The sequence below is a fragment of the Cannabis sativa genome, chromosome 3, assembly GCF_029168945.1.
Source record: "Cannabis sativa cultivar Pink pepper isolate KNU-18-1 chromosome 3, ASM2916894v1, whole genome shotgun sequence".
Classification (NCBI taxonomy): Eukaryota; Viridiplantae; Streptophyta; class Magnoliopsida; order Rosales; family Cannabaceae; genus Cannabis; species Cannabis sativa.
This window is the reverse complement of record NC_083603.1, coordinates 41,433,040-41,451,425: the sequence shown is the minus strand read 5'-3', so window position 1 is coordinate 41,451,425 and position 18,386 is coordinate 41,433,040. Positions and strand designations below refer to the sequence as shown.

At 31.2% G+C, this 18,386-nt stretch overlaps 2 protein-coding genes across 3 annotated transcripts in view; one reads left to right on the top strand and one right to left on the bottom strand.

Moving 5' to 3' along the window:
* LOC115709168 (probable LRR receptor-like serine/threonine-protein kinase At1g56130) overlaps positions 1 to 9,331 on the bottom strand; it is a 32,874-nt gene extending 23,543 nt beyond the window's left edge. The window contains exons 1-18 of one of the 2 annotated variants that reach the window (XM_030637208.2): positions 9,040 to 9,331; positions 8,717 to 8,909; positions 7,554 to 7,625; positions 7,381 to 7,452; positions 7,206 to 7,277; positions 7,046 to 7,117; positions 6,853 to 6,924; positions 6,676 to 6,747; positions 6,201 to 6,272; positions 6,045 to 6,116; positions 5,883 to 5,954; positions 5,731 to 5,802; positions 5,561 to 5,629; positions 5,371 to 5,439; positions 5,166 to 5,210; positions 5,008 to 5,072; positions 4,194 to 4,582; positions 3,884 to 4,082 (exon numbers count right to left, since the gene is read on the bottom strand). In XM_030637208.2, the coding sequence (XP_030493068.2) occupies positions 3,884 to 4,082; positions 4,194 to 4,582; positions 5,008 to 5,072; positions 5,166 to 5,210; positions 5,371 to 5,439; positions 5,561 to 5,629; positions 5,731 to 5,802; positions 5,883 to 5,954; positions 6,045 to 6,116; positions 6,201 to 6,272; positions 6,676 to 6,747; positions 6,853 to 6,924; positions 7,046 to 7,117; positions 7,206 to 7,277; positions 7,381 to 7,452; positions 7,554 to 7,625; positions 8,717 to 8,909; positions 9,040 to 9,190 (1,900 nt within the window). In that variant the 5' untranslated portion in view covers positions 9,191 to 9,331. The remainder of the gene's footprint in view (positions 1 to 3,883; positions 4,083 to 4,193; positions 4,583 to 5,007; positions 5,073 to 5,165; positions 5,211 to 5,370; positions 5,440 to 5,560; positions 5,630 to 5,730; positions 5,803 to 5,882; positions 5,955 to 6,044; positions 6,117 to 6,200; positions 6,273 to 6,675; positions 6,748 to 6,852; positions 6,925 to 7,045; positions 7,118 to 7,205; positions 7,278 to 7,380; positions 7,453 to 7,553; positions 7,626 to 8,716; positions 8,910 to 9,039) is intronic. The other variant, XM_061111137.1, reaches the window with a different exon arrangement.
* Positions 9,332 to 16,182: 6,851 nt separating this feature from the next.
* On the top strand, positions 16,183 to 17,732 carry LOC133036079 (uncharacterized). The gene is made up of 2 exons (XM_061112550.1): positions 16,183 to 17,574; positions 17,706 to 17,732. The coding sequence occupies exons 1-2, from the start codon at positions 16,183 to 16,185 to the stop codon at positions 17,730 to 17,732; spliced, it is 1,419 nt and encodes a 472-aa protein (XP_060968533.1).
* The last annotated feature ends 654 nt before the right edge of the window (positions 17,733 to 18,386 follow it).

The following is an 18,386-nucleotide window of genomic DNA, read 5'->3' as shown; positions in this document are numbered from 1 at the left end:
GTTAGTTACACTTTCAGTTGTAACTAACTGCTAAGATTTGATCCACTAGAGGCGAAGCCACCCTAGGACTGTTTTTGCTTACTTGTATTTATTTTCTTTTGCTGATGTGGATATATATTGTAAAGGGACTGGTTATAAGTGGATTTTAATCAACAATTTCCACCTGAAATCCTCTTATAACCAGTTCTGATGTTTGTTTGTTTATCTCTGAGAGTCTTAGCTTGATAGGTCCTACTTTTAGTCTCCTTTGTCGATTCTTAACAAGTTCATACAATGTATGAACTTGTTAAGAGTCACAATCTTAGTTCCCATGTCTGCTGGGTTATCCTCAGTAGGCACCTTCTCTATGTCTATCTCACCTTGTGTCACTTTGTCCCTGATGAAGTGATACTTGATTTCTATGTGTTTTGTTCTGTCATGGAACATAGGGTTTTTACATAAAAATATACAGCTTTGACTGTCTGAGTACACAGTAGGTACTCCTTTAAGTAGATTAAGCTCTTTCATTAGTCCTTTTAGCCATATAGCTTCCTTTATAGCTTCAGTTGTGGCCACATACTCAGCTTCTGTAGTTGATAGTGCCACAACAGGTTGAAGCTGAACTTTCCAACTTACACAGTTACCTCCAATTAGAAAGAAATAGGCAGATGTAGATCTTCTATTATCCCTGTCCCCTGCATAGTCTGAGTCACTGTAGCCTTCAATTATAGTGTTAGCTTTCTGTCTATTGTAGGTCAATCCAACCTTAGTTGTCCCAAGTAGATACCTGAACACCCATTTCATGGCTAACCAGTGAACTTTTCCTGGATTAGCCATGTATTTGCTAAGTACACTCATAGCAAATCCCAAATCAGGTCTAGTACTTACCATTAAGTACATTACAGACCCTACAGCATTAGAATAGGGTACATCCTTCATAGATTCAATTTCCTTCTCTGTCTTAGGGCATTGTTCCTTAGAGAGTGTATACTGGCTAGTAATAGGTTGCTTAACAACCTTAGCATCCCTCATTGAGAATTTATCTATGATTTTCTCAATGTAATCTTCCTGTCTAAGCACTAGTTTTCCTTTATCTCTGTCCCTTAGTATAGAAATCCCAAGGATCTTGGTAGCATTTCCAAGATCCTTCATTTCAAATTCTGTCTTAAGTAGAGCTTTAACCATATCAACCCTAGTCCTTTCTTGACTTATAATAAGCATGTCATCTACATAAAGTAGCAAGTAGATGACATCTTTTATAGAGTCTCCCTTGTAGTACAAACATGTGTCATGGTAGCTTCTGTTGAATTCATGCTTTAACATAAAAGCATCAAACTTTCTGTTCCACTGTCTGGGAGCTTGTTTGAGTCCATACAAGGACTTAACCAACTGAGACCATATTTTCCTTCCCTTTAATCTCAAAACCTTTAGGCTGTTCCATATAGATCTCTTCTTCTAGGTCTCCATGTAGAAAAGCTGTAGTGACATCCATTTGATCAATTTCCATGTCAAATTGATTAGCTATAGATAGCATTATCCTTATGGTCTTATATTTGGCTACTGGTGAGAATATCTCATTGTAGTCAACTCCCTCTTTCTGTGTAAAACCTTTGGCTACTAACCTAGCCTTAAATCTTATAGGTTCACCTTCAAGTATCCCTTCTTTATGCTTGTAAACCCACTTGCAGGCTATTATTCTTTTCCCTTTAGGCCTTAGAACCATTATCCAGGTCTTGTTTTTCTTTAAAGAGACCATTTCTGAATCCATAGCTTTAAACCATTTCTTAGCATTAGGCCCTGTCATAGCTTCTTCATAGGTTTGAGGTTCTGTACTTAGAGATTTCATAGCAGTCATGAAGGCATAGGCTATGTCTTCATTCCAGATATTGAAACTGTACTTAGGATTAGGTTTAGGTGTCCTCTTTTCTCTGTCTCTGGTCAATTGGTAGTCATCTAGAGCTTCAGTGGGTTGGACAACTTCAGTTTCATCTCCCTGTTGCTCTTCTCCTTCAGTTCCTTCTCTGTTGGAGTTTTCTGTCTGTTCCACCTGATCCTGATCAGGTTCACTTCCAGCTGGTTCCACCTGATTTATATCAGGTTCTTCTTGGTCATCTAATTTCCATAGGGTAGGGTCAAACTGTATTGTACCTGCATGGTTAGTGTCTACTGTACCTGCAGGGTTAGTTTTAAGCAGACAAGGAAATTCATTTTCTTTAAAAATAACATCTCTGCTAATTATAGTTTTGAATCCACCTTTGTCTCTTAGCCAAATTCTGTAACCCTTAACTCCTTCAGGATAGCCTAGAAACACCCCTTTAATAGCTCTAGGTTCTAGCTTACCAATACTTTGGTGCACAAATGCACTACAACCAAAAACTCTTAGGTTTGAAAGATCTGGTGGTTTACCAGACCACCTTTCCTCAGGTGTTTTGAATTCAATAACACTTGAGGGACATCTGTTTATTAAATAAGCAGATGTCATAACTGCTTCTCCCCAAAAACCATGGGACAAACCAGATTGTATTAACATACATCTGGCTTTGTTCAGAATGGTTCTATTCATTCTCTCTGCAACACCATTTTGTTGTGGTGTTAGCCTAACTGTTCTGTGCCTTTGGATACCTGTTTCTCTGCAAAACATGTCAAATTCATTGTTGCAAAATTCCAGACCATTGTCTGTCCTTAGGTTTTTAACCTTTCTGTTAGTGAGATTTTCAACAAGTGTTTTCCAATGTTTAAACCTTTGAAAAGCATCATTTTTATTTTTCAGTAAGAAAATCCATACTTTTCTAGAAAAATCATCAACTATAGATAGAAAATAGGTATTACCTCCATGTGTTGCTGTCTTTTCAGGGCCCCATAAATCTGAATGTATATAATCCAATATACCTTTAGATTTATGTGTCCCTGTTTTGAACTTCAACCTATGATGTTTTCCAAGTATGCAATGCTCACAGAATTCCACTTTGCTGATTTTATCTTTGCCCAGTAGTTGTTGTTCATTTACAATTTGTAGGCCTTTTTCTGCTAAGTGTCCAAGTCTGTTGTGCCATAGTATAGCCTTAGCATCTTCAGGACTTTGTAAAATGTTGTTCTGTCCAACAGTATTGTTGCTTCTAGCTATAGGTTCCCCAATCATGTAGTATAGACCTTCTTTCTTAACTCCTTTGATGATAGTCATAGATCCTTTGCATATTTTCATTTGTCCATCTTTGATAGTCATGTTTTCTCTTTCCTCTCTCTCTATATTTTTCCTGATCTGGTTTTCTGTATGTTAGATCTTAGGTTATTTGCTTTGATTCTGTTCTTATATAGAGTAGTATAGTCGGTTGATCAAGATCTTAGGAGTTAGTTACACTTTCAGTTGTAACTAACTGCTAAGATTTGATCCACTAGAGGCGAAGCCACCCTAGGACTGTTTTTGTTTACTTGTATTTTATTTTCTTTTGCTGATGTGGATATATATTGTAAAGGGACTGGTTGTAAGTGGATTTTAACCAACATCTATGGTATCCCACACACGGGGAAACCAATCCCACATGAGAGAATATGATATGAATCTCATGCAACGAACTTTATATAAAAGAAAAATAATATTAGTGCTAGATTTATAACCTTTGAAACAATAATATGTATAAAGTTAAATTAACATTAATACTTGAAAACTTTGGAGGGATGATGAATTAGATTGTTGTAATCACAAAAAAGGGTTTTTGATTTTATAGTGTTGTTTATTGTGAAAAATTGTAAAAGAGTAATGTTCTTCTGAATTTGCAAAATGCAATAAAATAGTACATTTTCATCTCTTTGTGTTTTCTCCTAAATTTGTTAGATAAATATCACTTATAAGTATCAAACCACCTGCATTTGCTTCTATAAATAAATTATCAGATCATGTTGTTACCTGGTATAACACTGATGGCTGAAATGGAGGGTCCATAAGTACCATAGTTTGGTATGCAACAAGTTCCTTTTCCAGCCCATAAAAGATGGATCTCAAGGTAGTTTTGCGAAACCCGAGCCTTAAATTCCTTCTGGACTGCCCTGAAAGATATTCCACCTGCCTCTTTTCTGATATCAAAATTTTGTATTACACGGTTTCCCTGTCATAAATTTGCACTACAATTAGTCCTGAAAAGGTTGACAAAAAAGAAAGAAATACATTAGTTTAAGTTGAAAAGAAAATTAAAAAAGAAATCTTAGACCCTCATTACTTGGATATAAATATCAAATATACGTCTGCCAAGACTTTTCCAGGTGCGAGAATTTTCGAAAGCAGTTTCTGCAAAGTGGAGTTTGACAGTGTAGTTACCATTCTCAAGCCCCAGACCATAGTATCTCAATGATGAAGAAGAAAGCCTTACAGTCTGGAATAATCCTGAGTCTAAAGTACTAGTAACTTTGGATGATGAAGTACTTGTATAGCTATAAGAATTAGGATTGACATCAGTCCATGAGAAGAGTCCAACATTGCTTACTGCCCATCTTTTGGAGCTGGTCACAAAATGAGTAGCTGGACCAAGAGCCTCATCATCTTTCTCATACACAATACCATTTGAAGAGGAAATTTGTTCACCACCACAGTTAATCCCAAAGTTAGAATCTGCAGAAGAAAAGCTAACTTCATGTTTGGTTTGATGTACTCCTAATTCTAATAGAATCATCTTTACAATTCCATTGTCTGGTTTTGTTTTGAAAACATCTTAATGTCTTTACAATATAGGCCTCATTACACCTTTTCTCTTCTTTTAGTATAAAAATTTAACATAGGGAATATTTATGAATACATTATTTTCATTCCATTCCATTACTACTATTATACCATTACCATTCTCATTCCATTACACTAAACCAAAACCCACCTCAGTCTTTATCACAAAGTACCAAGTATTCATAATTTTTGCAATCCATTATGTAATAGTACAATAATGAATGAAAGTTAAGGATATTAAATAGCAATTTGTAAAGTGGTCTAGCTTAATTTAATCAAAATAAATAAAATAAACAAATTGTTCAAACTCTACTTACAGAGGGGACGGTCTCGGTTACATGGAAAATTTCTTTGAAGGCAATTCAATCCTAACAGAAGAGTACTAGAAAAACCAAGAATAAATTAGATGTAAATAATGCAGAGATAACTTTGATTAGTATCTTGCACTCAATGCTTCTAGAAAAAAAAATAATACCTGTTGCTTGAATTATCTATATTAAAATTGTTGCCAACCAAGTTACTGTATCAAAAGAGTGAAGTATAAAATTAGTAATAGTGTCTTATATTCATATAAGCTTGTCTTTACTTTTCTGTAGAAAATGCATGAAATATTGAAAAACATAATACAAAAGTTTGTCATTTTAAGAATGAAACTGAACCATATATTTTTAAAGACATACAGTTGTAAATTTTGTTGATTGTTGATCCAAGAAGGAATGTTTCCCACTAAATTATTGTATGATAGATCTCTGCAATCATAATATATAATATATATAGCATTAATTTCATAGTTATTAACATCAGGCAGACCAAAGCCAATTGTGAGCCTTGAGCAAAAAGTTACAATTGGACCTTTTTCTATTAACTTACACAATGAGAAGTGATGCACTGATCTTCTGCTGAGGCAATGTACCATTTAGGCTATTGTTTCCAAGAAACCTGGTTAATTAAACAGAATTACTTGCTTTAATATTTACTATATAATAGTAGCTATTATGATATGATCATGCAATTAAAGTGAGATAATAATATATTATTACAAAGCAGAAAGTGAACTCATGTTGAAAAGAGAGTCTGGGATCTGTCCATTTAACTTGTTGAAGCTCAAATCCCTATAAATAAAAAAGTGCAATTTCATAGTTAGAAGATAGTGCAAAGTTGGGTAGTTTTTTGAGTACCTTAATGAGCTTACAAATGTGTCAACTTTGTGAATTTGTTAATATTCGATGGAATTGAGCCAATGATTTCGCTATTCCTCAGTTCTCTGCAAGTTTTATTATGAGTTATTATTTGATTACAGTCCAAAAGATTATGTCTAGGCTATATGATTATGTGTTGAAAACTTGTTACTTACAAGAATGATAGAGACTTCATATTGGTGACAAATGCAAGAGTTGAACTTGCATTAGATATTTCACTCAATCGCCTACATGTGTTTATATAGCTTAAGATTATTAACTTAGCTTAAATATTTGTAAATAGACTTCTATTTATTGAGCATGTTACTCACAATTCTGTTAAAGAAGTTAGATTTGCAAAAGTTGATGGGATAGGTCCTTGTAAAGAATTTCCTTGAAATGCCCTGCATTAATATAAACAAGTAGTTAATTATTAACAATGATAACATAGAAAAGGGAAAATCTGCAGTACACTCCTTAAAGGAGGAGTGCTTCGGTACACCTCCAATTTGTTTCGGTATTTAAGAGAGCTTTTCAATTTAACTTTTTTACATGATTGTGTATGTACTATTGTAGTTATTTTTAGCATTGTTAATTATTCGAAATTTTTTGAAAATTTACAGATAGTTCTAAACAACTACAACTTACACAATCATAATAAAAATTAGACTAAAAAACTCTACTACATGCCGAAACAGAAAATGCATTGAAACATCCCTTTAAAAGGGTGTCCTATAGACTTACCCTATACAAAATATAGATGTTGCAATGTTATAAATGTATAGATATATGTTCAACTTGTCTTACAAGTTAGTAAGATTTGACCAACTTCCTATGAAATCAGGTATCTTGCCTATGAGTTCATTATCTTGAGCCCACCTACAAGTTAAAGATGCCAATTAGACAAAGAAACTTATATTTTCTTACTTCTTTCTTCTCATATAACAATATCCCTATGATCATGAGGTTGAAGAAATAGTTTACAATATTTGCATGCTTTGGAGATTTGCAAATGTTGAAGGAATCTTCCCACTAACTCCAGAACTCGCAATAATCCTATCAAATTAAAAATAATGAAAACCAAAAAACAAATCATGATGGGACCAATGTACAACTGCAATCACAACCATTAAGTTTGAATAGAAAAAACTCAATGAAATTCATGTTACCAACTTACAAATATTGTAATTTTTTTAAATTCCCTAGTTCCGGCGGCAGTGTACCAGAGAAATTGTTCTCTGAAAAGAGCCTACACACAAAATTATTTGGAATAATTAAGTTCAATATTACCATAATTAACTATCAATGGAAACTTCATAAAGATGCCTATAACTTACAAACTTAGTAGCTGAGTAAGTAATCCCAATTCTTTTGGTAACTCTCCTGACAGTGCATTTCCAGCTAAAGATCTAGTGTAATATCCCCAAGAAAAGTGAGAAAAGATGAGAAATATTTTTAACATAATTATACTAAATCTTGTTTATTCACAGCTTAAGTTTTAGGAATGCTTACAAGTATTTCATGTTAATGAGGGTTCCAATTGATGGGGAAACAGAACCTGTCAAGAAATTGTAGCCCAAATTCCTACAATAGAGAGATTAAACTAAATATACTAACAAAGTGACAATAACTTAAATTTGGGAAGAGGTGTTATGATAACCATGAGAGGTCCAATAAACACATACAGATAGGAGAGAAAGGTCAGAGTCCACAGCTCTTCTGGAATCGGACCAACAGCATCCATTTGATAAACTTTCCTGCATTGTGATTATATAACCAAAATTAAATCACAAATCAAAGTTATTAATGGAGCATTAACCACATACCTTATTTAAAAGAAAATGATTGGGGCAATTAGGCGGGGCGTTGTTAGCGAGTCTAATGTGTTGGAATATAATAACATTGTTGTATGATTTGTCTCAACTAAGCTATTGCCACATCATCATACTATCTTATCTTTGACACTGGTTAGTTAAGTTAGTTATACAATCTTGACACCTAAGCATACCTATCTACTTAATTCATAACCAATGCCTATAAAAAAGAAAGGCACCAAGGCTGCTGTTGACAGTTAGTCCAATCCGAGCCTCTCACCTAGAATTCTCTCTCTTTCTCTCTAATTTTTGTACCAATCTTGTGAGTGTTTAGGAGGGTTGTAAAAGTAGAATTGCTCATCCTATGAGATGACTTCTACCATGTGAGGTTTGATATGTAATGTGTCTTACACTTAGACTCAAAATTGAGTACATGAATCGGATTGTAAAGGTGCTAGACATTTGAATAAAGTTCAATTGATTCAATGCTAAGTCTTACTTAATTTTTTCATTCATTTCTGGTTTTAGTTTTCTGATTTGTATTAATCTTGTTTGCTTGTTATGTTGTTGTTGTTCTTGTTGTTAATTGGCACTGATTTGGCCAAGTATTGAGGGTGTTTTTCACCACAAACATATATAAGATGCATGAGCTACTCTGACCGAGTATATGACATTTGAATATATGAGAAAAACCAATTGCAAGAGCCTTTAGGTATGCAAGAGAGACTAGCCAAGACATTGCATACCCTTCTAATTCACCTTAATCTCTTATATTCTAATTTCTTCTCAATCACCATTTAATCTCTTGTATCCTATTCTACTAACTTGGGGCTTATCATACACTACTCCTAAGCAATTGGTTCTGAGATAAAACCCTATACATCTTATCATACATCTCCTAGCCCATATTTCATATTCATATTCATATTCATGCCTTTTGCCTCCATCAGTAGGAGGGTCTTTGTAGACAAAAAGTGAAGACATGTGAAGATAATTTTACTTAGTAGGTACAAAGAATGGAGAGATGTACATACAGTTTAGTAATGTGGCAGAGAGAACCATTGTTGAAAGTGCAGTCGCATTTAATAAAGGGATTCAATGAATCATTGTCTTCGATGTCGATGGAGTCATCTATGGCGGAACCACTGCATGGTTCTCCACTTATGTTCCACTTTTTAGTGTCTGCCTTTATCTTCCATTGCTCAAACATAGAGTTCAAAGCTCTCACTGCAACAAAAGTACTATTTTCATAATTAAGGACACTTTTTTTATGTCAATTTTGTGATAATACAAATCACAAAGTAGAAAAATTAACAAAATACAAAAATTGAGAGAGACTTAAGATAGAGAAGGAGACCTTCAGAGGGATCTGTAGTGGACTGATCATGAATTCTATTCTGAGCTGTTGTTAGAGAAGCATTGATAATAGCAAACAACACAACATAAATAGTGAAAATACTAGTAAAGATTGATAATAATGATGATGAACCTCCTGACATGATCATCATCTTATCACATCTAAATATGAGTTAAAGATTTTCTATATGGTTAAGAAATAAAAATCATATATGTATGTATATAATATAGAGATATGAAGTAGAGTTAGATATTGACCACCATAGCATTACCATCTCAACAAGTCCAAGTTGCAACCACAGTCTCTACAGTAAAGGTAATTAATGTTGGTGTCAATTTGAGGGAGGTCTTCATTGATGCACTGATGGATCCGGCCCTACATATTAAAATTTGCCACCCATATTGTTTAGCAACAATAATTTTTTATTTTTTAAAACAATGAATATATTGTTGAATAAAATTAAAATGTTTTAACAACCTATAACCAATAAACTAATCATCCCTCTCCATGGTTGGGATATACTCTGATGTGCGTTTGGAAAGCCACAATGTAATTGGATTTGTGTGTAATTGAAAGTAATTACACAATTTGGCATGTTTGTCTGACCATGTAATTACACTGTAACTGTGTAATTAGAAGTAATTGAGGGGTTTTAATTACACTCTCCAATTAAAAACATGAGAATTGGATGTAATTACACTGTGTAATTACTAAAAACTTTCCATATTAAACATTAGCTACTAAAAAATATTATTTTTCATGTAATTACTAACTATTTTGCCAAACAAGATATTAGGAATTCATATATAATTATCACATCATATCCCAATACACTTTGCATTTTAAAATATAGTGTAATTAATAAACTGTATAATTACTACCCTAGTAATTACCCTACTTAGTAATTACACAATTAATTCTAAACACACCTTAGTGAATTCTGTCTTAAATATGAGGAATGATTGAAATGAGTATGGTATTATTGGTGGCCGGTTTTTCTTGTTCAATTTACTCTAGTTGATTTATTCCTGTATTGATCTCTTTTCTTTAGCTTTATGCCTTTTTAATGAAATTATTCTTTTTTTCCAATATAAATAAATAAACTAACCATCCCAAAGATAACTAGAAAAATTGTCTAATTAAACAATCGTTCATCAATTTAATTTGAAGAGCATGTACCGCTAATTCATATATAACTATATTGGTTGTCCAACGAACATAAATTAGGAACACTCTTAAAATTTGGATAAAAAATTTGTCAAATCATCTAACAATGATTCAAGATCATTGAAATAAAATTATCTTCATGTATCACTTAACAATACTTTTTATGGCTTCATTAATATTATGTATCTTTTTTCTTCTCTTCTCTTTACTTATGTTTTGTTATGGGACTCAATGTTTGATTACTTTTCTATTGTAAGATGTTCATGTCACGTGACAAGTACAACTTTGGTACTTGTCTAACTCTATCTGTACCAAAAATATATTCAACCTTGTATTAATTTATAATATGCAAGAATTTATCTATTCTTCTTTCTCTTCCCAAAATAGGCATTTTAGATCATCTTCAAGGGTAAACTATTCTACCAAATTAGCAAATTGGTATAGAATATTCACATTGTTCTACTCTAGAAATACAGTAAAAAGTATTTACTAAATTGGTATGATGTTAGATTTTGAATCTACACTAAATTGTTGCATACAACTTTTTCTTCATTCTATTTTTTTTTTAATTTAGTTTAAAATAACTTATGCTTATTTGCTGAGAATATACATATAAATTAGTCATAATTGCATTTAAATAGCATAAAATGCGAGATTTTTTAAGTAAAATATTTTTTATTTCAAGTTAAATTTAGTATTCTTTCAAAAAAAAAATAGTTAAATAAATCATTAAAATTATTGCATTAAAAGTAATAAATTTACACTAAATTGGTAAAAAAAAAGTGTACACCATAATAGTGCAACCTTTGGAAATGGATCACCTATTTCTTATTTATGTATGGAGATCAACTATCTTGGAATATTGTGTAAGTGATTTTGTTGGTCCAGATGTAATGGATTAGTACAAATTCATAAGTTTCTTCCCTTTAATTTTTTAACATTTTATTTTATTGAGGATTTTAGTTTTTAAAAGAACACAATCATTAAAGGGTAATATTATAAGGGAATTTTACAAAAATACTGCTTTTGGACCAAAACTTTACATTTATACTGGGACACGGCAAAAACAACATTTATACTGCCCCAGTCCAATTTCATTACTTTTGTACTGCCCAAGCCCAACATCATTTCATTTCTACTGTGAACAGTAAAACACACGGGAAACAACCTTGTTCGTGTGTGGGGAGACGCCGGAGACGGAAATCACCAAGAAAAAACCATTAAATCCGGCAAGAATAAACAAAAGCAGTAAAATCGACGTCAATAAATAATCATGGCAAAACAACAGTAAAACAACACTAAAACAATCAAACAAAACAAAAGAAAAAAATGATTAAAAAAAAACAAACAATCTGCTGCACAACCTCAACACCAGATGCAAAATCAACTATATTTGCAAGTCTATACCTAGAAAATTATAAAAAAAAACTACTAAAACAACACTGAAACAACACAAAAACAAATGAAGCAAATATAACTACTTAGAAAAATATAAAAGAAACACACACCTCAAAACTCTCTTGTGAGTGAGCTCGTCAAATATATTTATAGGAGAACCAAAAGAAAAAAACCACAAAAATAGCCAAAGAGAACGAAGAAGAAATGTATTTATAGCCTCCATCTTCCACACTCACAGACATAACCATCACAACAACACGAGAACACCCAGAAAATACCTATTAATTCCAGCGAGATGGAGCAAGGGCAGTGAAATCGGCATCAAATAAATAAATCATGAAAAACAACAGTAAAACAATACTAAAACAAATAAAACAATAAAAGAAAAAAATGATAAAAAATTAACTATGTTGTGCACATCCCCAATACTAAATGCACTATATTTGCAAGAAAGTTCTAGAAAATTAGAACAAAAAAAAACCCACACTAACTCTTATATTTTAAAAAAAAACGTAACTAAGAACTTCAAAAAGTTAAAAAAAAAAAATGAAGAAGAAAAGAAAAGAAGATGAAGAAGAAGAACTGAACATGAAAAAAAAATAAAAATCATGAAAAACAACAGTAAAACAATACTAAAACAAATAAAACAATAAAAGAAAAAAATGATCAAAAATTAACTATGTTGTGCACATCCTCAATACTAAATGCACTATATTTGCAAGAAAGATCTGGAAAATTAGAACAAAAAAAAACCACACTAACTCTTATATTTTAAAAAAAAACGTAACTAAGAACTTCAAAAAATTAAAAAAAAAAAGAAGAAAAGAAAAGAAGATGAAGAAGAAGAACTGAACATGAAAAAAAAATAAAAAAGTTATATGTTGATGGAGAGAAATAGAGAGAACTTGAGGAAGTAGAGAGTGAAAAAAATGAAGAAGATGATGAATAGTAAGAGAGAATAATGGAGAAGAGAGATTAGAGTGAAAGAAATAAGTTTGAAATATTTTAGGTGACATATTTTTATCATCAATTTCAATTAAAAAAATAATAAAAAAAATATATGTCACTAAAGTGACAACACAAATCACATCACACATTTATACCTTTAAAATATAATATAATTTTAATTAAAAGAAAATTAAAAAAAAAGAAAAACCCCCCACACGTTTTTTAAGATTATAATATATATATTTTATGTAAAAAGTTTGCAACTGCCAAAAAAAAATTAAAAAAAAAAACAGTATAAATGTTGTTTTTGCCGTGGAACAGTATAAATGTAATAAAATTGGAAAAATCAGTAGTGGGTGTAAATTTCCCTATTATAAAATACCCCTAGTAGGGTTCTTTTGCTATACTTTTTATTTATTTCATAGTATTTAGAAGAGTTTTTTATTATAATTTTATTTACAATTCTGTAGTTGTAGTTACTTGTTAAATTTCAAAATTTTTTAAATAATTCATAACTGAAAATAAAATTTAAATATTTCGTTAAATGCGTGTGATTTCTTTTGTACGCGTAGTAAGCAACTGTTTGACGTATTTTAGCGTAGAAATTTGTTAAATTTTTTTTTGAATATTTACATGTAATCTTAAATAAGTACAACATATACGATTATAAAAAAAATTAAAAAGCTCTGCTAGATACTGAAACAGATATAAAATGTACTAGAGAAAGAATGTATTATAGTTTCATGATTTATGTTTATGTTTTTGTTTAGTTATTAGTAATTTTTAATATTATTAGTGTTATGAGAGTATTATCTCAGGACAAAATTTCGTTATCATTGTTATGCTTTGGCAATAAGGGTGATGGTTCTAAGTATTGAATAAAATTAGTTGATAACGCAATCAAGATTGATATAGTTATTTTTTAGTCAAATTCAATGTATAATTTCAGTTTGGTAGCAAGAGATAGTACTAGCACTCTTATTGAAGCTAGATCGATGGCATATGGGGAACGGTCACTCTTATGGAAGCTAGATCATCAGCACATGGGGGGTTGTTATGCTAACGAGATAGTCGAAGTCATGGGAAACAAAGAGACTCTCAGTTGGGTCAAAAGCCTAAGATAGCAACACGTTGAGATCAAAACTGACAACAAGCTTTTTGTTCAGGCCATTCGCCATAATCAACCAATGTGGTATGAGTTTGATTTAATTGTTTAAGACTATCAAGTTTTATTATCTTTGAATAATGTTAATTTGTATTTTATTAGACGACAAGTAAATTGAGTAGCTCATTTTGTAACTAGACAATCTTGATGTTTCTCTAGTCGTAGCACCTAGTCCATGTTGTAGAATTCCTGTAGACGTTGAAGAGCACCACAAGTGCAATTTGATGTAGGTTGGAACTCCTTCAATTCGTCCCAAAGAGATTTGAGTTTGATGAAGTATGAGCTGATGGATTGATCTCCTTGTTGAATGCTATGAAGCTCTGCCTTCAACTGGAAAATTTGAGGTCCATTCCCTTAATTAAATCGATCGATTAGATCATTCCACATTTTAAATGCAATATTGAAGAACATGATACTTTGTGGAATTTCTGAAGAAACATAGTGCAAAAGCCATGACATCACCATGTAGTTGCATCTGGTCCAAGAACATAATTCAAGATCGTAGGGAAGTGGTTTTAGAAGACTGCCATCAAGAAATACAATCTTATTTTTGGCAGCAAATTAAAAGCCATACTAATAGCTTGACGCCAGGACTGAAAGTTTGGTCCTGTTAGAGGAGCGAAGACAAGCATAAGACATAGATGATCTCCTGTGCTCAAGAAGTAGGGACTGGACAAGTCCTCATGAGTAGATTGACTGGGAGTAGATGTAATTTTAGGATTCAGAATGGGATTAAAAGAAGTATCACCATTCTCATCATTTATAGAGCTCCGAGTATGATGCTTGGCCATTGTTGCGTGAAGAAGAAGAATTCGATCTTGAGATGATCGAAGAAGAAAGAAATGGAAGCTTATTTTTAAAATGATACCATATTAGTTGAGAGAATTGTAGAACAGAGTACTTGTAGTTTGATACCACATTCGTTTAGAGAATTGCGAAATAGAGTAATTGTTATTTTCATTGAATGAAGATGAAACACAGGGCCGGCCAGAGGGTGGGGCAGCCGGGGCCTCGGCCCCAGGCCCCATAATTTTGGAGGCCCCGAAAAAATTAAAATTAATATATATACATATAAACAAATCATATAAAAAATGTGTAGCACAGATGGTAAGTGGAGTTTTCTTTGGGTTTGAGGCTTAAGGTTCGAACCTCCCCACACCCATTATTTATACTTTTTATTATTTGTGAGAAATAACCATTATGTTAGAAAATTCCAAGCGTGGCAATGCCCACCTATCTACATTAATGCACCACACAAAAAGCCTATTTTAGTGCACAGGCCTAATTATGTGGTATATGAAAAGATTATTTGTTTGATAAAACCAATTAATTAGTTGGCTCTTAGTAAAAAAAAATAATAAATTATTGGCATATGAGAAGATGGAGCCGTTGGTGCACCATTAATTAATCTTTTTTTTTTCGAGTTATATAAAAAAAAGCCTATATATATGTTCTCTTTTACAATTTTAAACACAATACACTAATATAAGTTATACTATATCTTTTATATTCTAAAATCTTCTGTTAAATTTACTGTGGTATTGAGTTAGCAACTTTGCATATACAAGAAAAAAAATATCATAGAGGTACACTTTCATTCAACTCTTCTTTTTACTTTTTTTTATGTGATAAATTTTAATAATGTTCACATATTACATATTTGTATATAATTTTATATTTATGATATATCTTTCTTAACTTTGAATTTTTTTTTAATAGGTTCTTTATCTTTCAAAAAGAGAGGATAACTTCAAAATTCAAAGAAAAGATCCCTATTTGAGTTTGGAACACTTACTTTTATTTACAATAATTCAAGGTTTTATCTTTCTTTCATTTACTTTTTTTTATTATTGGTAATTATATGCAATAGTTTAGTTTTATTAATTTTCATTGAATTGATTTAGTTTTGTTTTGGTGTGCCTAAAATTTGAACAAGTATGTCTAGTAGAAAATATATGTCGGGTAATGAAAAACTTAAAAAGAAAAGGAGAATAGAAAGTTTGATTAAATTTCAAAGAGGGGCTTTAGAAAAATTTGTTATCACTAAGAAAAAAGATGAAAGCAATTCAAGTAAAGAAACTAACGAACAAGAACAAATAAATTTAGATAATTTAGGAAATTATGAAATGTGTGATGATGTGATGGTTGAAGAAAAATGTCAAGAAAATATTGAAGAGGTCATGGAAGCTAGAAATTTCAATGAAGATTTAGATTATATTTATGATCCGGGAAGATGGGAAAATCTTGATAATAAACTAATAGACTTGTTAGTAGAAAAGGGTCCAATTAGAGTAATAATTGATTTTAGTTTAATTAAAGATGAAAATGGTAGACACTTTTCAACTTCTTATTATACAAGAATATTGTCAAATGGAGAAAAATATGATAGAAGGTGGTTAGTGTATTCAAAAGAGTTTAATAAAGTATATTGCTTTTGTTGTAAATTGTCTGGTAAAAAGTCTAATATGGTGAGTGTGAGTCAATTGAGTAACAAAGGAACTAAAGATTGGAGGCATCTAGGTGATAAGTTAAAGAATCACGAAACAAGTAATGATCACATACTTAACATGAGTGCTTGGATTGACTTAGAATTGAGACAATCGAAAAACAAAACAATTGATAAAGATGCTCAAGAAAGACTTAATAAAGAGAAAGAGCATTGGAGGAATGTTTTAGTAAGAATAATTGCAATTGTCAAAAATTTAGCTAAAAATAATTCGGCCTTTCGAGGATGTAATGAAAAGATCTATCAAGAAAATAATGGAAATTTTTTAAGCTTAATTGAAATGATTGCTGAATTTGATCCAATAATGCAAGAACATGTTCGACGTATTCAAAATAGTGAAATTCATAATCATTATTTGGGACATAATATTCAAAATGAGTTGATACAATTGTTGGCAAGTGAAGTGAAAAATACAATTTTAAAAAAGATCAAAGAAGCTAAATATTTTTCAGTTTTACTTGATTGTACTCCTGATGTAAGTCATCAAGAACAAATGTCTCTCATATTGAGGTGTGTTGATATTTCATCTAATCCAATAAGAGTAGAAGAATATTTTTTGGGATTTTTGAATGTGGAGGATACTTCGGGGAAAGGTCTTTTTGATGAACTTACAAAAGAAATTGAAAATTTGAAACTTGACATTAATGATATACGAGGGCAAGGGTATGATAATGGATCTAACATGAAAGGAAAGTACAAAGGTGTACAAAAAAGATTATTAGATATAAATCCTCGAGCATTATATACACCTTGTGGTTGTCATAATCTTAATTTAGTGATTTGTGATGTTGCTAATTCTTGTGTTAAAGCTATATCATTTTTTGGTGTTTTACAACGCATATATTCATTATTCTCTTCTTCAACCAAACGATGGACAATATTGAAAAATAATATAACTAATTTGACTGTGAAATCATTGTCTCAAACTCGTTGGGAAAGTCAAATTGAAAGTGTTAAGGCAATTATATCACAAACTCCAAACATAAGAGATGCTTTGTTTGAACTTGCAGAAATAAGTGAAGATCCAAAAATAAAAAGTGAAGCTACAAGTCTAGTAAATTATGAATTAGAGAATTTTGAATTTTTATTAGGCATGACCATTTGGTATGACATTTTATTTCCTATAAATTCAATAAGTAAACATTTACAAAGTAAAAACATGGACATTGACAAGGCTATACAAGATTTAAATGGTCTCATTTCTTATTTTGAAGATTATAGGGAAAATGGATTTGTAACTGCTATGAATTCAACTAAGAAAATTGCAAGTGAGATGGGAATAGAGCCTAAATTTTCTGAAAAGCGATTAATTCGTAGGAAAAAGCAATTTGATGAAAATGTTGATGTTGATGTAATTAAATCTGCTGAAGAATCATTTCAAATTGATTATTTTCTTTACTTGATTGACCAAATTATTTGTTCACTTAAAACTAGATTTGAACAATTTCAAGTGTATGAAAATATTTTTGGTTTTTTGTTTAGCATGAAGAAACTGAAAGCATTGGATGAAGATGATCTAAAAGACCACTCTTTAAATGTTGAGGATGTTTTAAAATTCAATGGATTATCTGATATTGATGGTTTAGATTTGTTTTCAGAATTGAAAGTGTTGAAGAAAATTTTTCCAAATGAAAATAGTAACTCAATTGAAATACTTGATTACATAAAAAAAGTTGATTCTTTTCCAAATGCATTTATTACTTACAGAATATTACTAACCATTCCAGTAACAGTTGCTTCAGCAGAGAGAAGTTTTTCAAAATTGAAATTGATAAAATCATATTTAAGATCCACTATGTTGCAAGAACGATTGAGTGGGTTAGCTATACTGTCTATCGAAAATAAATTGCTAAATAAACTTCATTACGATGACTTGATTAGCAAATTTGCATCTCAAAAAGTAAGAAAGATACATTTTTAAATGAATCATTTATTGTTATCTCTTCTATTTTAATAATTGCATTCAAATTTATGTTCTTTTTTAGGTTTTGCGGCTTGAAGATTGTTCGTTGCGTGAAATATGGAGAAAAAAGTCGCTTGTTAAATGGATGGATCTATATATTTGAATATTGTTTTTAAGTTTTTTTTTTAATTATTATTATAATTACATGGAATATATGACATTTGATTGTTTTTAATTAAGTTTAATGTTATAATTATATA